General features: G+C 32.4%; 3 protein-coding genes across 3 annotated transcripts in view; 2 read left to right on the top strand and 1 right to left on the bottom strand.

Moving 5' to 3' along the window:
* Positions 1-26,595, bottom strand: part of LOC130894451 (uncharacterized) — a 692,198-nt gene that overhangs the window by 141,724 nt on the left and 523,879 nt on the right. The gene's annotated exons all lie outside the window — the stretch shown is intronic.
* On the top strand, positions 8,301-8,751 carry LOC130894503 (uncharacterized). The gene is made up of 2 exons (XM_057801384.1): positions 8,301-8,348; positions 8,410-8,751. The coding sequence occupies exons 1-2, from the start codon at positions 8,301-8,303 to the stop codon at positions 8,749-8,751; spliced, it is 390 nt and encodes a 129-aa protein (XP_057657367.1).
* On the top strand, positions 18,805-25,492 carry LOC130894447 (uncharacterized). The gene is made up of 2 exons (XM_057801302.1): positions 18,805-19,301; positions 23,479-25,492. Exons 1-2 carry the CDS (start codon positions 18,872-18,874, stop codon positions 24,234-24,236), a joined length of 1,188 nt encoding a protein of 395 aa, XP_057657285.1. The 5' UTR covers positions 18,805-18,871; the 3' UTR covers positions 24,237-25,492.

The raw sequence follows: 26,595 nt of genomic DNA on the forward strand, positions 1-26,595 counted from the left end.
TTGTGGAATGAGATGGAAGCGATCTGATTGAGTCTGCATAAAATAATTTCTATTATATCTTTTGTAGTATTATAAAGAATAAATACATACGTTTTTATACTAAATATTGTTTTTATTTCAAAATAATCTATATCGTAACCACTTCTAGACGATTTTTCCTGTAATTCAATTTATTATTGAGCAACTTCATTGATCAGTTAGCTTAGTAGCTTTCTTAAAGGTCGCTTCCGATGAACACACCTTGGAAACGTTTAAGGTCAACGCTGGTGTTCCACAGGGATGCATCTTGTCACCTACCCTATTTCTCTTTTGGTAAACTACAAACCCGATCTTATACAATCGAATCCACCATATTGAAAACATTGTGGAATGAGATGGAAGCGATCTAATTGAGTCTGCATAAAATAATTTCTATTATATCTGTTGTAGTATTATAAAGAATGAATACATACGTTATTATACTGAATATTGTTTTTATTTCAAAATAATCTATATCGTAACCACTTCTAGACGATTTGTCTTGTAATTCAATTTATTATTGAGCAACTTCATTGATCAGTTAGCTTAGTAGCTTTCTTAAAGGTCGCTTCCGATGAACACACCTTGGAAACGTTTAAGGTCAACACTGGTGTTCCACAGGGATGCATCTTGTCACCTACCCTATTTCTCTTTTGGTAAACTACAAACCCGATCTTATACAATCGAATCCACCATATTGAAAATATTGTGGAATGAGATGGAAGCGATCTGATTGAGTCTGCATAAAATAATTTCTATTATATCTGTTGTAGTATTATAAAGAATAAATACATACGTTATTATACTGAATATTGTTTTTATTTCAAAATAATCTATATCGTAACCACTTCTAGACGATTTTTCCTGTAATTCAATTTATTATTGAGCAACTTCATTGATCAGTTAGCTTAGTAGCTTTCTTAAAGGTCGCTTCCGATGAACACACCTTGGAAACGTTTAAGGTCAACACTGGTGTTCCACAGGGATGCATCTTGTCACCTACCCTATTTCTCTTTTGGTAAACTACAAACCCGATCTTATACAATCGAATCCACCATATTGAAAACATTGTGGAATGAGATGGAAGCGATCTGATTGAGTCTGCATAAAATAATTTCTATTATATCTGTTGTAGTATTATAAAGAATGAATACATACGTTTTTATATTAAATATTGTTTTTATTTCAAAATAATCTATATCGTAACCACTTCTAGACGATTTTTCTTGTAATTCAATTTATTATTGAGCAACTTCATTGATCAGTTAGCTTAGTAGCTTTCTTAAAGGTCGCTTCCGATGAACACACCTTGGAAACGTTTAAGGTCAACACTGGTGTTCCACAGGGATGCATCTTGTCACCTACCCTATTTCTCTTTTGGTAAACTACAAACCCGATCTTATACAATCGAATCCACCATATTGAAAATATTGTGGAATGAGATGGAAGCGATCTGATTGAGTCTGCATAAAATAATTTCTATTATATCTGTTGTAGTATTATAAAGAATAAATACATACGGTTTTATACTAAATATTGTTTTTATTTCAAAATAATCTATATCGTAACCACTTCTAGACGATTTTTCTTGTAATTCAATTTATTATTGAGCAACTTCACTTATCAGTTAGCATAGTAGCTTTCTTAAAGGTCGCTTTCGATGAACACACCTTGGAAACGTTTAAGGTCAACGCTGGTGTTCCACAGGGATGCATCTTGTCACCTACCCTATTTCTCTTTTGGTAAACTACAAACCCGATCTGCTGCAATCAAACCCATCATATTGAAAACATTGTGGAATGAGATGTAAGCGATCTGATTGAGTCTGCATAAAATAATTTCTATTATATCTTTTGTAGTATTATAAAGAATAAATACATACGTTTTTATACTAAATATTGTTTTTATTTCAAAATAATCTATATCGTAACCACTTCTAGACGATTTGTCTTGTAATTCAATTTATTATTGAGCAACTTCATTGATCAGTTAGCTTAGTAGCTTTCTTAAAGATCGCTTTCGATGAACACACCTTGGAAACGTTTAAGGTCAACACTGGTGTTCCACAGGGATGCATCTTGTCACCTACCCTATTTCTCTTTTGGTAAACTACAAACCCGATCTTATACAATCGAATCCACCATATTGAAAACATTGTGGAATGAGATGGAAGCGATCTGATTGAGTCTGCATAAAATAATTTCTATTATATCTTTTGTAGTATTATAAAGAATAAATACATACGTTTTTATACTAAATATTGTTTTTATTTCAAAATAATCTATATCGTAACCACTTCTAGACGATTTTTCCTGTAATTCAATTTATTATTGAGCAACTTCATTGATCAGTTAGCTTAGTAGCTTTCTTAAAGGTCGCTTCCGATGAACACACCTTGGAAACGTTTAAGGTCAACACTGGTGTTCCACAGGGATGCATCTTGTCACCTACCCTATTTCTCTTTTGGTAAACTACAAACCCGATCTGTTACAATCAAACCCATCATATTGAAAACATTGTGGAATGAGATGGAAGCGATCTGATTGAGTCTGCATAAAATAATTTCTATTATATCTGTTGTAGTATTATAAAGAATGAATACATACGTTATTATACTGAATATTGTTTTTATTTCAAAATAATCTATATCGTAACCACTTCTAGACGATTTTTCCTGTAATTCAATTTATTATTGAGCAACTTCATTGATCAGTTAGCTTAGTAGCTTTCTTAAAGGTCGCTTCCGATGAACACACCTTGGAAACGTTTAAGGTCAACGCTGGTGTTCCACAGGGATGCATCTTGTCACCTACCCTATTTCTCTTTTGGTAAACTACAAACCCGATCTTATACAATCGAATCCACCATATTGAAAACATTGTGGAATGAGATGGAAGCGATCTGATTGAGTCTGCATAAAATAATTTCTATTATATCTGTTGTAGTATTATAAAGAATGAATACATACGTTATTATACTGAATATTGTTTTTATTTCAAAATAATCTATATCGTAACCACTTCTAGACGATTTTTCCTGTAATTCAATTTATTATTGAGCAACTTCATTGATCAGTTAGCTTAGTAGCTTTCTTAAAGGTCGCTTCCGATGAACACACCTTGGAAACGTTTAAGGTCAACGCTGGTGTTCCACAGGGATGCATCTTGTCACCTACCCTATTTCTCTTTTGGTAAACTACAAACCCGATCTGTTACAATCAAACCCATCATATTGAAAACATTGTGGAATGAGATGGAAGCGATCTGATTGAGTCTGCATAAAATAATTTCTATTATATCTGTTGTAGTATTATAAAGAATGAATACATACGTTATTATACTGAATATTGTTTTTATTTCAAAATAATCTATATCGTAACCACTTCTAGACGATTTGTCTTGTAATTCAATTTATTATTGAGCAACTTCATTGATCAGTTAGCTTAGTAGCTTTCTTAAAGGTCGCTTCCGATGAACACACCTTGGAAACGTTTAAGGTCAACGCTGGTGTTCCACAGGGATGCATCTTGTCACCTACCCTATTTCTCTTTTGGTAAACTACAAACCCGATCTGTTACAATCAAACCCATCATATTGAAAACATTGTGGAATGAGATGGAAGCGATCTGATTGAGTCTGCATAAAATAATTTCTATTATATCTGTTGTAGTATTATAAAGAATGAATACATACGTTATTATACTGAATATTGTTTTTATTTCAAAATAATCTATATCGTAACCACTTCTAGACGATTTTTCCTGTAATTCAATTTATTATTGAGCAACTTCATTGATCAGTTAGCTTAGTAGCTTTCTTAAAGGTCGCTTCCGATGAACACACCTTGGAAACGTTTAAGGTCAACACTGGTGTTCCACAGGGATGCAGAAATCTGGACAGCTCCTTTTGCTTGTTTTTGTTAGTTAGAAAGTTGTTTGCATCGTTTGACGTTGGATTTTCAATCAAAAAATGATGCAGCTGCGTGGTCCGATGGTCCGAGGAAAAAACAATCGAATTTTGAAGAGCCCGTTACTCGTTGTGAGGGCAGAATGTTAAAATAATTGGAATCAAAATTTTGGTTGCAAATGCAAATAGAATAAGCTTCTAACATTGATATTCAGCAAATGCTTGAACCACAAGATGATGATTTGACATGATAGAATGTTAAATTAATTGACCATTGAAGAAGAGGCTTCAAAATACAAAGGAAACTTGATAATAATAATGATAGCTAAAGAATGGTAAATGATCTTATAATAATTAATAAATATCATTAAAAACTTTATTAAAATTAATTTGTTTATTGATTTTAACACTTAGAGGCATATACCACAAAATTAATGAGTTTTTACTCCCTTAGATATTTTAAAAAATATCAAATTTCATAGCAGACGCTCTTATCGATTCTCAAAACCCACAATACAGTAAGCAATACGTTATTTTCTAAGGTTTTTCTGTTTCTACTATAGATGTCGTTACTTGTATGTTTTAGATTTATAATTGAGTCGGTAAGTGAAGTAACAGTGCATGTAGAAAATCGTCATATTGAGAAAATTAGAAGAAATCAAATTTATCATATTTCCGCTACCAAATCTTTCAATAGTGTGGAAAAATCTTAGAAAACTGACTCTATTACCGACGCGCCACGTTATGGACGCTCGATATTTATAACAACTAATGAAAATATAAAAATAACGCCACTTGTTCGTCACCTTCAAGCTATTCATGAGGATGTTTTCGATCGCGGATTGAAATTTCGCGAGTGGTACCAGTCAGGAACATCCGCAGTTCCAGAATTCCATTTTGTAGTCGGATAAAACAACCTTCAAGCTGATCGGTATGGTCCATCAACATAATTGCGTGTACTGGAGTGACCAGAGCCCTGATATTTTCATTGAAGAAAGATTAAACCCGCCTGATGGGTAGCTATCCATGCGGGAGGTCTCGTGGGTCAGTACCTTTTTGAGGTTCATCTTTGACGTGTTTGCAAATGAAAGAATAAAGTCTGCTTATTGCAATTTTAGCTTTTTCGCACATAATATACCTTAGGTTCCATGAGGTATTACTTCGAAAGATGATTTGTCCGTTGAAATGAAGGTATTCTATGTTTGAGGCATTTATTGCTAGTTTATTGTTTTTACGGTAAAGTTTTGGTGTTTAAGTATCGTCAGCGTACATGGTTGTTAGCATCCGTTGGAAATTGGGTATGTCATTGTGAAAAGGGGATAAAATAAATGTTATAAAGCTGAACCTTGCGGTACTTCGGCATTGATGGTATGGTATGGTGTCTCTATGCTTTTGCTTTTGTCCTGGAAGCCTTCTCTAAAGGAATTGAACTCTTATTATTTGAGCAATCCTACTGCGACTGCTTTTGAACCTGTATTTCGTCATATATCAATAATTCGTCATCGATAAATAATGTTTGATATACTTTTAGTGACGGTCAAAGACAGAACAATTCTCGTACAACTTTTTTGATATTTGGTTTCGATAACGCGTCGATTTCAGTCGCGTTTCAAGCCATCCTCGTATATAATATTGATTATTAGTAGTTGGCAGACTTTCAGATCGTCTTCAGCAAACATTTCCTAAGAAATTTTTATTTTTTAATAAGTTTAGTATAATGTTTAGAGATGCCTTGACATTTCCGTATGACATTCCCTCGAGAGATTTTGTTTAATTAGAAATACAATAATTAAATGTTAAATGCAACGGTGTGCGAATGTGTGCGGCGTGCGGCGTGGCGACGCCAACGTCCGTGACGTCTCGACGGTAGCATTGGTCGACTGCTTCCATTCTCCGGATACATGGCTGAATACGTCAGGTTAGTCTCTTGCGGGTCGGTACACATTGTGACATCTTTATGGGCTCGTAAAACGGACCAAACTTTATATGTACTCGGACTTAAATAATCATAACATAGTCCAGTTTGTCAAATTTTACGGGAATTATCTACGTCTATTTGATTTCCTTTAGGATATTCCGGAGTTGTGATATAAAAATAACTGTTTTCTGACTTCCCTGTCCAATTTCTTCCACAACAAATCAATCGGATTGAGGTCGGGCGCTTGTGACGGCTAAATCATTACTTTCAGTACATTTTTCTTTGCCAATTTTTCCAAGGAACGATCTTTGTCGTACATTAATTTGAGCTGCTATCTCTGGGCTATCTATCGTCGATGAGGTTTATCTTCAACTGCTTAAATTATGAACGAGTTTCAATCGATGAAATCTGAATTTGTGAGAACGAAAACACCAAAAACTTTATTGACAGTTTATGTTTGTCGAAACTGTAACCAAAAAACGACTTGCGAGAAGCGATTTAACACTAATGAAAAAACAAACACTATTTCAACAAGTGTCGTTCGTTTTGTTTTAAAATTTTAACTCCCAAAAGACCGGGCTATGTAGAGAATCATAAAACAATCCAACTTCTCGACCTTAATTATCACAGCAACAGGATACGACAACCCTTTAATCCTGAAATGATATATAATTTGGTTTTGTGACATGGCAATATCCTTCAAGTTTAAATTTTCTATATATTATCATTATTATGAGAGTTTAGAGCTGGTATCATTCACTCTCCACGGATTCAGAGTATCAAAAGGATTAGGGTCAGTTCACGTAATACTTGGGGCAAGTATTCAATGTTACCAGTCTTCTGGTTTTTGTGGTAATCCCAATTCTGTCATGATCTATTTTCATATCATAGTTTATCCTGGTGTTATGAGTGTTCGGCGTCACTTATCCATCGGTGATAATGGACGATGTTAAGGAGTGTAGGTTAAGAAGATTGATCAAGCCTCTCCCATTATCTTTTCAGGATAATCTAATGTATAACTACGTGTGGTGGTTGTTGTTTTTCGTCATCATTATTCGTGCTAGCCTCTCAATACCCTTTTTATGTCCACTTCAGGATTCCAACAGGCTTGGTATAGGTGTTGATTGCCTTGACTAAGTTGACTACACTCTTGGATTCTAGTTTTTTTCTTTTTTCCGTTTTCTATCGATATTTTCCGTTCGTGACAATGATTTTCTCCACATATAGAGTTTTGCAATTAGACAGTCCAAACTCCAAATGTATATCAGTGGAGAATCGATGTATTACATCGAGAAGGTGATTGATTTGACGCTTATTTGCCGATAGGAGATGGTACAATCGATGTCTCTTAAATCCGTACTTTGAATCGTAGAGCGCATTCATTACAAGGCAAAGCCACAACGGAATCAAAGATTATTTCTGGTATATTTCCTACGAATGGATATTTCGTCGGTACTGATGAAGTTTGGACCGATTTGCAGTTGGACTTTGTAAATCTGCAGGATCTCCACAAGCCAGGAATGATGTATACACTATCAAACGCTCTCTTGTAATCCACGAAAGCAATGTGTAATTCCTCGACGTCCCTAGGTCTGTATTGAGTGAGGTGATCCGCCTGGAAGCTCTTTGGAAGCAAATTATTGGAACCCAATGCTAAAAACGTTGGGATATTCCCTGGGTTCTGTAGGAGGTGAGAAAATTTCTTATACCAGAAGTTTTGGACATTATTAGGTCCAGGTGCTTTCCTGTTGTTAGTATTTTGGATTTCTTTTATTGTGTTATTTATGATTGTATTATTATCGTTGATATTATTTTTATGGGATTTTTAATTGTTTTACTTCTGATTTGTACACATATTTGAAAACTATGACATTTAATTTCTTTTTTTAATCAATGAGATGCTTGAAGAGAAGTAATTTGATAAAAGTAAAGACAAAAATCATTATATTCAACGTCTAGAGCCTTGTCATTTAACATTTACAAAGACATCTACACGAAGCTATTCAAATCCCGAGATTATGCTTCACTTTACAGTTTCTGGACCTCTTGTACATCACCATTGGAAGTGCCTCAAAGGTGTGACTTCATCTCTGAGAATAAAAATGGTTACAAAGGGGTATAAAGGGTTGAATAGGGCATAGTTGGAACCGCTAACGATTGATGATCCGTTATTGCAATGACCAAATTAATGATTTAAAGTTTGGATTGCTACCTTATGCCCTCTAGTCGCCAGATTTAGTCCCCTCGGATTATTTTCTGTTATATATTGGTTTATCCTCGTATAATATGAAGTTTGTAGTAATTTCAAATCGATTTCCAATCAAATAAAACCTAATGACGGAATATTATTGTCATTACAAACTCATTTTAAAAAAATTTGTAACGATCAGTTAATTATTTTCAAAATACGAGTATAAATATGTATATTCATTAGAAAATCAACTAATTTTAAATCAACCATGAGAATATATTTGATATTTTTCGTTGTGGGATTAGCAGCTGCACAGGTAAGTACATTTTAATAATAATTTCACATTTTAAATAATTCTAACCTCAATTTTATTCAAGACTGTAACACGAGAGGAAAAACTGAAGAAACTAACAGAATATATAAAAAAATGTCAAGCCGAATACGGATTATCGAATGAATTCATTGAAGAAATAGGTTCGAAACATGAACGCGATCCGAAGAAAGCAGGTCAATTTTCGTTTTGTTTTACATCGAAAATTGGAATTCTGAAAGAAACTGGGGAATTAGACGAAGCTAATACCAAAGAATTCTTCAGACTCTTCAACGTAGATGAAGACAATATACAAAAGATTCTATCCGAATGTAAGGCTCCAGCCAACAACACTCCCGAAGAGGCAGCTTTGTCTTTTATACAATGTTTAGAAAGCGGTTTATTATAATAATTCATAATATAAAATTATAGTGAATAAATAGTTTTCTTTTTATATATCTTGAAAGCCTTTTTCAATATAAATTAAACCAATCCCTTACTACCCCACAATAATTTATGTAATCAAAATTAAATTAGATTTATAGTACAGTAAATAAAAGTCGTAACATACCCTCGATTCTGCCGTAGATTGATTTTTTTTTAATTGGAAGCATTTATGCGAACTTTCAACCCTCAAATTATTCACCAGAAAAAATATGTGGAAAAACTGCCGAAATATGGCAGTTAGGGAGTTCTTTTTGGGCTTAAAATCAAGGTCAATTCGTTATCTACAAAAATTGTCCGACAACTTTTCTCGAAAATTTGTCATTTTCGAGATAACACGCCCTAAACGCCCCCGTATTTGGAGCGCTGCAGAGGAGCTCGCTCGACGCGTTCTCGTAGAAGCAGGTGGACAAATTGTTCAATAACTCGTGTAAAAATTCATATTTTTTCATGATTTAAAATTCATTTGAAAGGAGAAATTCATAGCTATTACGTCATACTGATTATTTTTTCGAAAAATTTGTTTTTAATATTGAAAAACCTGCCCAAAGTTCTCTTTCCTCTATATTTTTCGACTATTATCCAATTCCCACAATAATTTATGTAATCAAAATTAAATTAGATTCATAGTACAGTAAATAAAAGTCGTAACATACCCTCGATTCTGCCGTAGATTGATTTTTTTTTTAATTGGAAGCATTTATGCGAACTTTCAACCCTCAAATTATTCACCAGAAAAATATGTGGAAAAACTGCCGAAATATGGCAGTTAGGGAGTTCTTTTTGGGCTTAAAATCAAGGTCAATTCGTTATCTACAAAAATTGTCCTGACAACTTTTCTCGAAAATTTGATCATTTTCGAGATAACACGCCCTAAACGCCCCCGTATTTGGAGCGCTGCAGAGGAGCTCGCTCGACGCGTTCTCGTAGAAGCAGGTGGACAAATTGTTCAATAACTCGTGTAAAAATTCATATTTTTTCATGATTTAAAATTCATTTGAAAGGAGAAATTCATAGCTATTACGTCATGCTAATTATTTTTTCGATAAACTTGTTTTTAATATTGAAAAACCTGCCCAAAATTCTCTTTCCTCTATATTTTTCGACCATTATCCAATTCACTAATATTTTTGTTAATAATAGTTTTTCAGTTGAATCTTTTTGGACTCTGGGGCTTTGTAAGGTGCCAAACATTCATTTAATAACATCCGGGTATATTAACAAACAATAATATTTTTTGAAGGTCGTTTTTTCGGATTTTCGAAGTTTTTAAAAATCATGGGGTCTTTAAGGAATTAACAAATAATTAATAATCAGATCGCCTTCAAATGTACATAATTGGAAACTTGAGAATATCTTCTTTTCTTTCCTTTCTTTCCACAAGTTCCATAGTTTTTTAGAAAATTGAAAAACCGCGGACTCGAGACAAAACTGTACTTTTTTTTTCTAGCATTATTTTCTGTTCATACTCGATTTTTTTCAGTTCAATAATGTTACTTTCTAATAGTACATTCTTTAGAGTACGAAAAAAAATCAACGCCTCCAAATAGATGGAATTTTTACACTCCTCGGCCTCAAATTCGAGCAGAAGCTGCCATACTCTCACAGTGTTAGAATTGGGAATTTTCGAAAGCTCGTTTTCGCGAAAAATGTTGCATTTTTGTAGACAATGAACTGATCTTCGTTTTAAGCTCAAAAAGAACCCCCTAAGTGCCATATTTCGGCAGTTATTGGCAAAAAGCAGAAGTACCCAACAATACCTACCAGGTTTGGTATATTTTCGACCTTCATTTACTGTACTATTAGTTACATAAATGCGTCAAAAACAATGTGGAATCAACATAAATAGGAAATTAGAGAAACTATCGATTAAAAATAGAGAGGGCGCTGTTAAAGAATGAATTTGAATCGAAACTTCAACAATCTTTCACTAATTATTAAAAAAAAACTAATTTTAATAGAGAAGACCTAAAATCAAGAACATTTAGAAGCTTTACCTCATTATTTAAAAAAAATTAATATATCTAGTCAACTTGATACAACTGAATATTATATTATAAAACGTAAATAGACGAGTAAATGTAAGGAAGTTTGGTTTAAACAGGATACCAGACGTGTACTGAGCTCTTTTTGTACCCTATTCGTCTATTAGAATTTCAGTAGTGTTTTATCTTGGGCTATTACCATCCGTTTTTTAAATTTTTTTTGTTTATAACCACATGTTGACAAAACTTGACGCACTGTTTTTAAACTGGCATAATTGTATTCTGGATAATCTTATAATTATATAAGTTGGAGTGTTTGAATAAATTAGTGTTTATGAATTCATTCATAGTAATAGTGTGAATAAGTAATAAAAACCTTACAATATATAAAGTTAAATAAAGACCCATAGGTACTTTTTGATGGGTTTATTAACTCTTAGTTGTCCGGCGTTTCTCTGGTGCAGCTAATGATCTTGCCCCGGGGATGGTGATAAATATCTAGTTTGCGGGATTGAACTGACACTTCCTAGTTTGTGGATGACCGCCGGCTACAGTTTCTAATACTCCAGAAAATGGTGTCGGGAAAACCTCCATTTATGGTTGATCTATAGGAGGGGAAATGCCTTTGGAGCTTCGTTAAGTGCATTCCGTTTTGTTGTCGGAGCACATTTATACAGGATGATTGTAAAATTCAATAGAAAAATTTGCGTCAACTGAACGTTCAATATCCAGCTTATTTATATACGAGGGATATCCATGTTTGCCTTCTTTCGTAATTTTGTTTTGGTATTCGCGATTCTTGGATTCTTCCAGCTTTGATTCGTTACTATTCTCATATTTGTACTCCTCCAGAGGTTTTCCTGATGTTTTTGTATCGAATGTTTTTAATTAATCTTCAATCTAGACTTCTAGATCTTGCTTAAGATCATTCATAGTTACAGTTTGACGTAGCCGTTTGCTGTTGATGATTTACAGCATAAACGAATTTTATCTTTTCCTGTTGGCCGTTTGTAGCAATAGAAACGAACCAATAACATCCGTTTGCGTTTGTCATGTTTGTCTTAAAAAAAAAACACGAAAATATGTCGATAATAAAAAGCAGGACGTTGAAAAGAATCATAAAATTTTTAGGTTAACGGCAGAAACGTCAAGTTTATGGATGGGGTCGATAAACGTCAAACGGCAAACGTCACTCGTGATCTGCACCGGCAAACGAAAAGTAAAATTTATGAATCGGCTTCTACAAACTCAACTGTGATAATAGTCCGGTCAAATTATACCAAAAAATAATAGTCAAGCTACATAAAATTCCTCATCATTCCCGTGTATGAAATAAATTTGATCAAAGGTCAAAAAATGACGATTTTCGGCATAATGGTGATTTTTACCATAAAAATATCTTGAACAAAAATTATAGACCATAAAATTACCTACAAAAAACTTACTAATACTTTTTTTCCTACGAGCCACCGTTTCTGACATATAAGGATTCAAAAAGTTGTAAGAATTGTAACTTCTTCTTCATCTTCATTTTCTTTGGAATCAAACGGATCCTCCATTCTTGGTGATTCAATATTAGAGCTTTGACAAGATGTACACGCCAGAAAACAAAACATTCAATTATTTTGCAGCCACATTGCATCCCTTTTTGCTGTTACAAACAATTATATTAAACAGGTGGGATTGAAGTTTCAACCTCTAATCCCAGTCTGTAGGGTCTAGTCTTGGTAATACACGCGACAACATAATTTTTACAACAACTCATCTGATCTTTCTATACTTGCATTAATTAATGTCTTCACACCGCGTTCAACAGTAATAACTTCACTTAAAGTTGAAAATTTAGCACAAATCAAACAATATTCTGACTTTTAGGTTACAAAACTCAAAACAGTACGATATAGATTAGATTAAATACGTGGTTTCACTACCGATTGGCGGTCAAGAATAACGGTGTTTCATTACATCAGGTATGAAACTCTAGCGACGCACACAATTGCACAAGAAAAGACAACTTATATATATATAACAACTTTTTGAGTCATTATATCTCAGAAACGGTTGCTCGTAGGAAAAAAAGTATTGATACGTTTTTTGTAGATAATTTTATAATCTACAATTTTTGTCTGAATTATTTTTATGATAAAACTCACCTTTATGTTGAAAATCGTAATTTTTTTGATCTTTATGTAGCTTCACTATTATTTTTTGGTCTAATTTGACCGGACTATTATCACAGTTGAGTTTAAAGAAGGCTCAAAAGCCGACTCATAAACCGACTGCAGATATTTTCGTGTTTTTTAGAGGACAAACATGACAAATGCAAACGGATGTTATTGGTTCGTTTCTATTGCTATAAACGGCCGACAGGAAAAGATAAAATTCGTTTATGCTGTAAATCATCAACGGCAAACGGCTATGTCAAACTGTAACTATGAATGATCTTAAGTAAGATCTAGAAATTCCTCGACAAAAATTAATTAAAAACGTTCGAAGCAAAAGCATCAGGAAAATTTATGATGGAGTGAAAATCTTGACTTTTACCGATTTTCATCTTGTTGGGGATTTATGTAACTTGAAATGTCTAAATTGACCGGACTATAACATAACCCGGTGATTCGCTATATTCTACGAATTGCCATTGACACTGATTCCTTTTTCAATTGATTTGCATGTTTTTTTTTTGTAAAAACAGTTATTGGAATCAAGAATCTCATGAACTGATCCGATTGCTGATACCAACTTAACGAAATAACTATTAAAATTTTACGTAATCAATATCATAGGGTGGTAGTACATAGGGTAACGTGCATATCTAATACATCCCCTTCGGCGGTGAATATGGAATATATTCACTGGAAAGTTCTACCTTAATTCAGCGATTTGCAATTTCAATTGCGCCACATTTCGTTAAGTAGTGTCTGTGTACGAGGTTTATCTACTAACGTTAATATATTCATAAAATGGCTGCGAGAATTCTACAGTTTTACTTTTCTATTTTCATATATACATACTTAGATGGAATTAGCACGAAATTAGAACTTCGATCGATTAATTTTACGTAAAACCGAATTTAAGTTCGTATTTCGTATTAGAAACATTCAAATGTACCGGGTGGGCAAGTGAAAACGGCCGTCGGCCATATCTCAGGATCGGATTTCATTATAGTTTGGAAAATCGGAAAATCAGCAAAACAGAACAGAACTTAAGGGGCATACATAAATATAATCTGAATATTAAAACACGAACTTTGAACTATTACTTTAAGAAAACGTCAAAAACATATACAACTACGAGGACCGAGGAGTTTATAGAAAACTATAATTTTATTACCAAAAGATCAATTACTTTTCGAAGTAATCACCGAAGAGATTGAGATATTTGTCATAAATGTGGACAAGCTTTTCAAAACCCTTTAAACTTCTGTCGACTCGTTGAACCAGGTCGTCTGAAACGACAGATTTACGTCCTTGATTCCCTTCATCATCACGGCCATCTTTAAATTTTCGACACCATTACGCATAAAATCATAATTCATGAAGTTTGCCTTCAGCTTGTAGAAGACGAATTACATTTCGTAATTCACGCCTTGCAGAAGCGTAAATTTACATGACTGTAGCACAACGCCGACTGACGCGTGATTGATTACAATGGCGGAATGTGTAGTGCGAGAGCTTCGCAATCGACCACAGCGTATTGTCGGTTTCTTCTGCTTGTGTAGCGTCTGCACGGAGCGATCGGATGTTGAAAAAAAAACGGTCCTCTTATATTTGTGTAAATATATGGTACCAATTGTTTTGTCAACATTTTTGTTTTGTTATTTCAATATTATTAACTTAGGCAACAAGTTTAAAATGTAATTTGAGTGTATTTTTACTATATTAACAGAAGCAACAAGAATTATCGTCTTCAAAGAATTGACGTGTCAGAAAACTTGTTTTTGTGGATGATGACGATGATGCTGTAAGGTCGGATGAAGAAGATGTTGATACAACTAATGTTCCTGACGTTGAGAATTGAAACGAAAAAAAGGTGGCTGATATGCCACTTTTAAATAATTTAAAGGAGTGGACTCGAGATTATTAAGTTTATATCTTCAATATAATTCTATTAATATTTTTTTGTTTTGTTAATATCTTTAATTGATAGTATTAATCGATATATCTTTTGTCAAATGTTTGATGTTAATGTTATTAAAAATGAATTAAAATGGTAATAAAGCTGATTTAAGAACCGCTGTTTCATTGAATAATTTCCAGATATCGTTTTCAAAATACGCGACGCCACACTAGGGAGGGGGGGAGTCTCAGAAATGTTACCAGCTGTGACAAGGACTGGAAAAGGAGTAAAAAATCATGAAATTAATAAGGTTCCAACTTCCAACTGTTTACTAGTCAAATAGCAATGATCTACCTGACTTTGTGAAGCTTGAATGAAAGTACTGAAGTTTTTGTTTATGGATTGCCTTGCGCTCACAAAGCGACTCTTCCCCACGTCTTATTCGAAGATCTAGACTTAACCCTGTAGAATGGAAGCTGCGCAGAATTTGTTTCGTTTGTATTCGATCGTCATATACTTCATTAATTGGATAAATATTTAAAAAAATTGTTTTTTTTTTTAATCTCATATTATCAGATACGCCGAAAATTGGGAAAATAATTTCTATTAGTTTATCGTGGTGATTATTATATATTTTTTTTTCCTGAAGCTGTAATATGTTCCATTCCTGAAATACGGTAGACGGTTTTTTTAGTTTGTCCACCCGGTATATTTGTTTAGGAAAATTTTAAACAGTAATTTCTGATTCTTATATATTAGTGCAGGCATTCAAGCTCAAAATGTTATCAAACAGCTCGGATTTTCCTGAAAATTTAGAATTAAGCTCATCTCGCAAGGTATATAAATAGTTTGTAAGGGGTGAAAACCACCCTTTATCGAAAAATACTAAATTTATAGTTTTTCCTATTTTTTTTCGGTTCAAATGTTTTTCGTTTATGCAACATGAATGTCTTAACATATTCTATAATAAAAAATTTATATATTTTGAATTATCAACCCTTAAAAACCTTCAAAAACTACCCTTTTGATGAAAATAATAAAGGAAAAAATCTTTTAACGATTTAAACATTGCAATTTCATTATTACTGTGACAAATTCATAGCATTTTAATAAAATTTAATTATTAATTTTTATTATTCAACCCTTAAAAACAGCCCCTTTGCAAAGAATGAAATAAAAATAAATCTAATGACTGAAAACTTTTAGATTTTGCATTTTTTTTTGGTATTAATGTTTATTGTCTCTACTTGAAGTAATTTTTAATTGTGTATACCTTGTCAACCCTTAAGAACCACCCCTTTACCAAGATTATGAGTATATCATCTCATGGTACTCTCAAATGTACCTTTAGGTAACTAAGCATCAACAGAAAAAATCCGTGCGCCAAAATTTGAAACTTTTTCATAACCTATAATTCACAAAAAAATTTTTTTATTTTTTTATGTAACTTCATTAATTTTGAAGCTATCGCATTCTACAAAAAACCATTTTAAAGGTAATTTTCAGGGCTACAAGCCTATGTATGTTAGAAGGGCTTGAGATCCTCCACAGTTTATTAATAAAGGGTCAAAGGTCAAAACACTATAGTGACGGATTAATTTGGTTATAACTCCGTCAATTTTTATACTAAAAAAAGAATAAAAACAGCAAAGTAATTGTCATAAAAAATACTTCAATTTTATTGTTTATTTGTTTTTCTATCGTTTATAGTTATGGAGAAACAATGAGCAAGAAAATTTTTTTTTTTTAAATAAAAAAAATATGCTAATTGATAATGCTAATTTTTTTCAAAATTATGCATTTCTAATCATCAAAACTTTCAGATGTCGTGAATAACATTCGAATAAATTATTTAGCACAAGGAAAAAGTTTTATTTTGATTTTCAATGAAATGGCATTAGTTTTAACGTAATTTTTTTTAGCTTTAACTATTTTACATCATATCTCAGTAAAATTCCAATCGAAACGACTTTTATCAGTAATCATTCGAAAGCTCTCTTTAAGCTCTTTAAAAAGTATTCTATGACTTTTTGTCGAAAAATGTACCTTTTTCCTGTTATTTGAGGTTAAACGCTCATTTACGTAAAACAAAAGCTATTCAATATATATAACTTGCTTTAGGTAGAACATTAAGATCTTGAAATATAACTTAATTTCTTTGTTTTTTTATAATTTTCATTTTTGTTCACTACACTTTTTTCGATAAAATGCATCATTACAGAGTTATACGTAAAAAACTATTAAAAAAAGCGGTTTTTTTTCCGAAAAATTGTACTTTTCAATTGCGAATAACTCAAAAACTATTAATCTGGCGAAAAAACTTTATACGACATTTTTTACTTTAAATTTGCTGATCTGTCGATTTCTGGATTTATTTTGGGTGAAAATGTTTCGACAGGAAGAGAATCGTTCAAAAAAATTTAAATTGTATATATATTGTATTGTACATAGTCGTGAGGGATAATTTTGATTTATTTCAAATGTTTTACTATTTTTGATGTTTGAGTAATTGATTGTGAACGGTCAATTTGAACGGATATCAATCATGTACTAATCCAAAATCGACGTGATCAACGATATGGAAATATTGGAAAGTATCCTATTAAGCACCTTCTGAAACTAATTACGAATCGAACAGACATTTGTACAGGTTGGTACGGATTTTCTTAGACAATTTTTTTTTGTATGAATGACACGTAACCGTACCACACGACGCCCGCCTGTTAGGGCTCCCGATTATTTGTAAAATATACAAATTTCTGACACTTGTAACATGCATGCAATGCGGCTATTAAATTCTTTCTTCGTTTAGTTCAGGGAAAGTTCGTTACGATATGGAATATTCATCAATTAATGAAATTTATGTGAAATATACGATAAAAAAATCACTTTATTAATTGATAAAGTTTGTATCGAAACGTATTTATACAGAATATTACAAATAGTGGATAATGGAGATGAATAAATATATATTTAAGGGTTTCTTATTAATTTTTGAGACATGGCAACATTGATGTGAATATGTTAAATTAACATTCCTATCGTATGAATGCTATTTGAGTTGTTTAGAGGTATTTGAAATATTCATCTTGGCCCAAAAATGGAATTGAATTCAACGAAAACATTTTCTATGACTTCGACGTGGATTCAATCGTGTCCGTACGTCGCTACAAGACGTCTATGAGATCGTGACAGTTTTTGAACCCTAAAGTAAACAACAATTGACTGTTTTTTTTTTGGAAATAACTGAAAATATCCCCACCGTTCCAAAAGGGAAACGTAAAACCGTCAATTCGAAATGGCATACAAGCATTTTTTTTCCAGAAATATTCGAAAAAAATGATTCTCCACCATGACAAAGCGAATTGATGGTCGTCCACCGTACAATCCTTATTTGGCACCAAATAACTTTTTCATATTTCTGCAGATCAAAAATAAATTGCGACGTCGACGTTTTTTCTACAACTAAATCAGTCGTTGATGCTTTGAAATCATATATTTTGAAAGTACCGCAATTGAAGTAGAAAAACTTCTTAAATCATAATTATGCAACTTTGTATATTACGAGTTGTGTCTAAAAATTGTTGTTTCATCAAGAAAATGCACCGCATCACACAGTTATCAATTATTAGAGTACCTTTTGGTGTACTACCGTGTAACTAGCGCCCTCTAGGAGAGTCAAATATAAAAACAAATTCATCGGATGTGTAACTTCCGAATCATATTCGTATGAAATTTCAATGCAATGTTGCCAGTAATTTCGAAAAATCGTAATTTTTTTAGTTAACAAACCCCAAATATTTTAAGGGTACTAATTCTGAATATTAATGATTATACAACTTTTTTTTTAATTCCAAGAAATAATTTAATTCTAATTTTATTTTGATAATAATCGGAATTTATTATCTAAAAAGTAAGTCTTATTATTTTCCTGATAAACGTAATGAGATAATTTGAATATAACATCGAGTATATTATTAAAACCCAGGTAAAATTAACAGTCATTTTGTTATCAAAGTCTGTTATCATTAATCATTTAAAATGACTGTGGAAATAAAAAAATTGGATGCGTTATTGGGAAAATATATGGAACCAAATGAAAATATAAAAACTACTAATTACACGACATTAACTGAATTTGGTGATAATTATGGGAGTATTATGTTGAAATTGGATGTGGTTATAGAAAATAAAACGAAGAAAGAAGAAAAAACATTGAATTTAGTAGCGAAAATATTACCAGGTACCGAATTATTTAGAAAAGTTTTCAACGTACAAAAAACATTTTCGAACGAATTCGCTTTCTATGATAAAGTCATACCTACTTTGGAAGTTTTCCAAAAGGAAATAGGAGTCGAAACCTTCGACCTATTCCCTATATGTTACGGTACCAGGAAGAATTTATTGGGTAACGGTAATGATACTATAGACGACGATGCCGTTTTGTTAATGGAAAATTTGAAAACTCAAGGTAAATATTTCAATAACTATCAATAAGTTTATAGGCTCGCCTAGAAACAATATTCGTTCTGTAGTAATTAATTTTATCATTTAATATCGAGTCTTCTTAACATCTGGGAAGAAGAAAACGTCGCTGGAGGCTAAATCTAGAAAATACGGTGGGTGTAGAACTGATTTAAAGACTAATTCATGCAATTTTCATCATTGTTTTCTTTGATTTCGTTCACAGTCCATTAAAATGTGATTTTTTCATCCCCAAATGGAGCTGTACTTCTAATAGGCTCAAAAGCTACGTTCATGGTTTACCCTTGTTAAAATAATCGTTGAATTGTATCCACATTTCAAAATTCTGTTACGAATCGATTTCTACGTTCTTAACGTTTTGCAGTCGATTCATTACGTGTAGTCCACTCAGCTAAAGCTCTATGGGACTCTAAGGTGAAATAATTGAGGTATGTTTCATCTATGGTCACTTATCAGATTTATTACACTGGAATAGCTCTAAACACTGCTCATGGATGATGGAAGGCTAAATCCAGAAAATACGGTGGGTGTGGAACTGATTCAAAAACGTTTTCTTTGATTTCAGTCACAGTGCATTGTATTGTGATTTTTTCTTCTCTAAATGGTAATTTCATTATTTATTACAGTTGTCTTCGAGTTTGATTTGTCTTTAGTCTTCGCCGAGCTTATTCTCGATGTCTAAAAACAGGAAAAAGTCGCTGGAGGTTAAATCCAGGAAATACGGTGGGTGTGGAACTGATTCAAATACTAATTCATGCAATTTTCATTATAGTTTTCTTTGATTTCAGTCACAGTGCATTGTATTGTGATTTTTTCTTCTCTAAATGGTAATTTCATTATTTATTATAGTTGTCTTCGAGTTTGATTTGTCTTTAGTCTTCGCCGAGCTTATTCTTGATGTCTAAAAACAGGAAAAAGTCGCTGGAGGTTAAATCCAGGAAATACGGTGGGTGTGGAACTGATTCAAAGACTATTTCATGCAATTTTTATTATAGTTTTCTTTGATTTCAGTCACAGTGCATTGTATTGTGATTTTTTCTTCTCTAAATGGTAATTTCATTATTTATTATAGTTGTCTTCGAGTTTGATTTGTCTTTAGTCTTCGCCGAGCTTATTCTTGATGTCTAAAAACAGGAAAAAGTCGCTGGAGGTTAAATCCAGAAAATACGGTGGGTGTGGAACTGATTCAAAGACTAATTCATGCAATTTTTATTATAGTTTTCTTTGATTTCTGTCACAGTGCATTGTATTGTGATTTTTTCTTCTCTAAATGGTAATTTCATTATTTATTATAGTTGTCTTCGAGTTTGATTTGTCTTTAGTCTTCGTCGAGCTTATTCTTGATGTCTAAAAACAGGAAAAAGTCGCTGGAGGTTAAATCCAGAAAATACGGTGGGTGTGGAACTGATTCAAAGACTAATTCATGCAATTTTCATTATAGTTTTCTTTGATTTCTGTCACAGTGCATTGTATTGTGATTTTTTCTTCTCTAAATGGTAATTTCATTATTTATTACAGTTGTCTTCGAGTTTGATTTGTCTTTAGTCTTCGCCGAGCTTATTCTTGATGTCTAAAAACAGGAAAAAGTCGCTGGAGGTTAAATCCAGAAAATACGGTGGGTGTGGAACTGATTCAAAGACTAATTCATGCAATTTTCATTATAGTTTTCTTTGATTTCTGTCACAGTGCATTGTATTGTGATTTTTTCTTCTCTAAATGGTAATTTCATTATTTATTACAGTTGTCTTCGAGTTTGATTTGTCTTTAGTCTTCGCCGAGCTTATTCTTGATGTCTAAAAACAGGAAAAAGTCGCTGGAGGTTAAATCCAGAAAATACGGTGGGTGTGGAACTGATTCAAAGACTAATTCATGCAATTTTCATAATCGTTTTCTTTGATTTCTGTCACAGTGCATTGTATTGTAATTTTTTCTTCTCTAAATGGTAATTTCATTATTTATTATAGTTGTCTTCGAGTTTGATTTGTCTTTAGTCTTCGCCGAGCTTATTCTTGATGTCTAAAAACAGGAAAAAGTCGCTGGAGGTTAAATCCAGAAAATACGGTGGGTGTGGAACTGATTCAAAGACTAATTCATGCAATTTTCATTATAGTTTTCTTTGATTTCTGTCACAGTGCATTGTATTGTGATTTTTTCTTCTCTAAATGGTAATTTCATTATTTATTACAGTTGTCTTCGAGTTTGATTTGTCTTTAGTCTTCGCCGAGCTTATTCTTGATGTCTAAAAACAGGAAAAAGTCGCTGGAGGTTAAATCCAGAAAATACGGTGGGTGTAGAACTGATTCAAAGACTAATTCATGCAATTTTCATAATCGTTTTCTTTGATTTCTGTCACAGTGCATTGTATTGTAATTTTTTCTTCTCTAAATGGTAATTTCATTATTTATTATAGTTGTCTTCGAGTTTGATTTGTCTTTAGTCTTCGCCGAGCTTATTCTTGATGTCTAAAAACAGGAAAAAGTCGCTGGAGGTTAAATCCAGAAAATACGGTGGGTGTGGAACTGATTCAAAGACTAATTCATGCAATTTTCATTATAGTTTTCTTTGATTTCTGTCACAGTGCATTGTATTGTGATTTTTTCTTCTCTAAATGGTAATTTCATTATTTATTACAGTTGTCTTCGAGTTTGATTTGTCTTTAGTCTTCGCCGAGCTTATTCTTGATGTCTAAAAACAGGAAAAAGTCGCTGGAGGTTAAATCCAGGAAATACGGTGGGTGTGGAACTGATTCAAAGACTAATTCATGCAATTTTCATTATAGTTTTCTTTGATTTCTGTCACAGTGCATTGTATTGTGATTTTTTCTTCTCTAAATGGTAATTTCATTATTTATTACAGTTGTCTTCGAGTTTGATTTGTCTTTAGTCTTCGCCGAGCTTATTCTTGATGTCTAAAAACAGGAAAAAGTCGCTGGGGGTTAAATCCAGAAAATACGGTGGGTGTGGAACTGATTCAAAGACTAATTCATGCAATTTTCATTATAGTTTTCTTTGATTTCTGTCACAGTGCATTGTATTGTGATTTTTTCTTCTCTAAATGGTAATTTCATTATTTATTATAGTTGTCTTCGAGTTTGATTTGTCTTTAGTCTTCGCCGAGCTTATTCTTGATGTCTAAAAACAGGAAAAAGTCGCTGGGGGTTAAATCCAGAAAATACGGTGGGTGTGGAACTGATTCAAAGACTAATTCATGCAATTTTCATTATAGTTTTCTTTGATTTCTGTCACAGTGCATTGTATTGTGATTTTTTCTTCTCTAAATGGTAATTTCATTATTTATTATAGTTGTCTTCGAGTTTGATTTGTCTTTAGTCTTCGCCGAGCTTATTCTTGATGTATAAAAACAGGAAAAAGTCGCTGGAGGTTAAATCCAGGAAATACGGTGGGTGTGGAACTGATTCAAAAACTAATTCATGCAATTTTCATAATCGTTTTCTTTAATTTCAGTCACAGTGCATTGTATTGTGATTTTTTCTTCTCTAAATGGTAATTTCATTATTTATTATAGTTGTCTTCGAGTTTGATTTGTCTTTAGTCTTCGCCGAGCTTATTCTTGATGTCTAAAAACAGGAAAAAGTCGCTGGAGGTTAAATCCAGGAAATACGGTGGGTGTGGAACTGATTCAAAGACTAATTCATGCAATTTTCATAATCGTTTTCTTTAATTTCAGTCACAGTGCATTGTATTGTGATTTTTTCTTCTCTAAATGGTAATTTCATTATTTATTACAGTTGTCTTCGAGTTTGATTTGTCTTTAGTCTTCGCCGAGCTTATTCTTGATGTCTAAAAACAGGAAAAAGTCGCTGGAGGTTAAATCCAGGAAATACGGTGGGTGTGGAACTGATTCAAAGACTAATTCATGCAATTTTCATAATCGTTTTCTTTAATTTCAGTCACAGTGCATTGTATTGTGATTTTTTCTTCTCTAAATGGTAATTTCATTATTTATTACAGTTGTCTTCGAGTTTGATTTGTCTTTAGTCTTCGCCGAGCTTATTCTTGATGTCTAAAAACAGGAAAAAGTCGCTGGAGGTTAAATCCAGAAAATACGGTGTGTGTGGAACTGATTCAAATACTAATTCATGCAATTTTCATTATCGATTTCTTTGATTTCTTTCTAGCTTTAAAATAATGATATTGTTTTAGGTTATGTCAACGTGAACCGAAAAACTGGTTTCAACTTTCAAACAACGAAGCTTCTACTAACAGATCTAGCGCGATTCCACGGAGGATTCTTATCACTAAAATTATCAAAACCTGATTTATTCCAAAAGAATGTTCAACCGTATTGTCACGATTTCGTACCCATAGAAGACACGGTGAAAATGCAAGTGATATTTAGGGATATTTTCGAGGAAATTTGTAAAGAAAATAAAAATTATTCATCGTACATTTCCAAGTTTGGATATTGGGGTGATAAACCGAGACCTAAACCAAGGGAACCTTTTTCCACTGTGATACACACCGATCTATGGGTTAATAACATGATGCATCTTTTCAAAGATGACGTAGCTGTTAAAAACAAGATAGTAGACTTCCAATCGTACACTTACGGATCTCCCGTAGCTGACATATTCTTCTTTTTGTGGACAAGCGTACAGAAAGATGTTTTAGAACAACATTTAGATATGTTATTGGAGTTTTATCATAAAGAACTAGTACAAGTATTGAGGAATCACAAATGCTACGTCGATTTTAGTTATAAACAATTTCTAGATGAAATAGGAATTGAATCTGATTATGGTTTTTCGCACGCTATGGCGTTTCTCATGATGTTAAATATTGACGAGAAACAAGATGAAGAATATGACGCTAAAGCCATTACTAGAAAATTATCCGCTTCTTTCAAAGAGAAAATATACTTCATGCTTACCGAATGTGATAAAAGACATTGGATTCCTTAGATAAAAAAAAGGAACGAGTTTTAGATTATGTTATACATTATTGTGTTTATAAAATGTTAATGAATGAATTTAAAAACTCTTCTTTTACCTTTTCAAGTATCATTAGATGATTCCCATTCATCTTTTATCCATTATTCACATTCTATCTCCTATTTTCTTCATTTAGTTCCTGCTAGCACTTCAGCTTATGTTTCTACTTTGTTAATAATAATTTTCAATGTATATTGAATCGTGTATTAAAAGATTTTTATAAAAATCAATTCCTTGGAATGGAATTCTCGAGGAGAGATTTGAAATGAGCTGGTTCTCAATTTGTATATTCATTTTCTAATAAACTTGATCCCAATTCACTTGATCGTTGTTTGAAGCTTCAACCAGTTCTGTAATCATCACATCATCATCATCTAGTTGTGCTCTAGTTGTTCTGTAACGGTCTTTAGCAAGTGAGATCTCCGTGTTGGTGGAAATCTTTTTCACTCAATTACTTTATTGGTTCATCGAATGTATGTTCTTCTGACCGGCTGTCTTAAGCCAGCTGTGTTAAGGTTAGTTTCAACTCCATTAAACAAGCAGGGATTTAGGATATGAAGAGATGATTAAACTTACCAATCTTCTGGTTATTTCACAGATCTGGTTGTATTTGTGGGAGCTTATTTGTTCAATATCGACACCTTTTTAAGAAAATTTATTCAAATCATCAACCGTTTTATCGACATTGTCGGTTGTTGTTAATTTTGAAACTGTAACTTTGACAGAAGAAACTAAAAATATCTCGTTGATTGTTTCTATTGCATCTTTTACATTTATCTACGTTCTTCTATTTTATCATATTGTTCAAGATGTTTCTTTTCCATTTTTATATAAACTTAATCTTTATCTTGAATAATGTTTCCCGTCATATCTTTGAAGGTTTTTACGATTTTCTTTAATACAGTTTGAAGCTGCTTTGGTTTCTACTATTTTCGTTACTGTTTCTTAATATTTTCAATGTTCTTTCCTAATATCCATAAACAATTAACGCAATTCTAGTTTCCCCAAGTCTCATTTCTTTATTTTCCTTTCATATCACTCTTATTTCTGAAGAAATTTGATTTGACTGAAAACAATCTTCGTTTGAATATAAGTAATTGATAACTTATGGTGTACACTGTATTATACTGATGATTTTTTTTGTGTGGATGGATGAAAATCGATTTTGTTATTGTAACAACCAGTTTGTGATATGTTTCAAGAATTTAATATAGTTTTTAATAAAAGATATGTTTGTTGTTCTAAGGAAGTTCCTTCTTTCCAATTCTGTTTGCCGAAAGAAACTCTGAAAGTGCTTTGTTCTCTTTATTTCTTTTATAATACATGCGGGGATTTTCGTAATATAAAAATGCGGTTTAGAAACTTCCTATTTCACAAATATACTCCTTTTTTTAATAAATTCGTTGTCCTTACAAAGGAAGTTATGTATAAAAAAGAAAATTCTTCACGTTATATAATTATATTGATAAATTTCTTCAATTTCCCATGTCGTACAACTTTTTGTATGTTTTTTCTATCTATTGATAAGATTTGGTGACAAAAATCAATGTTTTATTGACCTAAAAAAGCCTTCGATTAAGTACAATCGAGGGATATTTGATGTTGTTGAAGATTATCTAAAAAAGTTTAGATTATGACCATGATACAAATAGAAAACAGCCTTAATCCTTAATTATTACTTGGCATCATGGAAAGAATCATAAAAAGCATCAATGCAGATTACAGAATGAAAAAAAGATGTATGCAGATGATAAAATACTAGATGATGATGAAGATGATCTACAGCTACAGCTGTATGACGACTAGGGAATGAGTCTCAGAGATAGAATGAGGAGTTGGGATAGGCTGAGATCACGGAAAGCCAAAAAAAAACAGATATTACTAAGTAAATTACCAAAAAGAAGGGTTCAGCAGAAATCTTAATATTTGAAATTAAAAATGACAGGGTTCTATGAATTTTAGTTTTTATTAAATCGATGATTCTTATATCTTTTTTCTAAAAATTGCGATGTTTGTCCTATAATCATAATAATATAAAGTGTGGTCCCAATTAAAAGAATACATAAATTTTCTTGTCCTCTATATTATATTTTATGAGTAATATTATACAATTGTGTTCTCGGGGGTATTAAAAACTCCCTCAAACTTCCAATATAATACAAAGTGTTGGAATAAAGTTGTTCCACTCTTTATAGCAGTGCTAAAACTTAAAATATGGTATAGGTTTCAACTGTTTTCAGATTGAGGAACGTCCGGGTGAATATGAGGCTATCGGGGTGGTTTTTTTATGTTTGACAATCAGTTATTATAAAAACTATGCCATCATTTT

Source organism: Diorhabda carinulata, chromosome 5 (genome assembly GCF_026250575.1).
Source record: "Diorhabda carinulata isolate Delta chromosome 5, icDioCari1.1, whole genome shotgun sequence".
NCBI classification, from domain to species: Eukaryota; Metazoa; Arthropoda; class Insecta; order Coleoptera; family Chrysomelidae; genus Diorhabda; species Diorhabda carinulata.

What these genes read in the sequence shown, in the direction of transcription:
- LOC130894503 (XM_057801384.1), top strand. Translation starts at nt 8,301, where the DNA reads ATGAGAATATATTTGATATTTTTCGTTGTGGGATTAGCAGCTGCACAG. An exon ending in TGGGATTAGCAGCTGCACAG is followed by an intron (nt 8,349 to 8,409) that starts GTAAGTACATTT and finishes ATTTTATTCAAG; the next exon opens with ACTGTAACACGAGAGGAAAA.
- LOC130894447 (XM_057801302.1), top strand. Translation starts at nt 18,872, where the DNA reads ATGACTGTGGAAATAAAAAAATTGGATGCGTTATTGGGAAAATATATG. An exon ending in GGAAAATTTGAAAACTCAAG is followed by an intron (nt 19,302 to 23,478) that starts GTAAATATTTCA and finishes ATATTGTTTTAG; the next exon opens with GTTATGTCAACGTGAACCGA.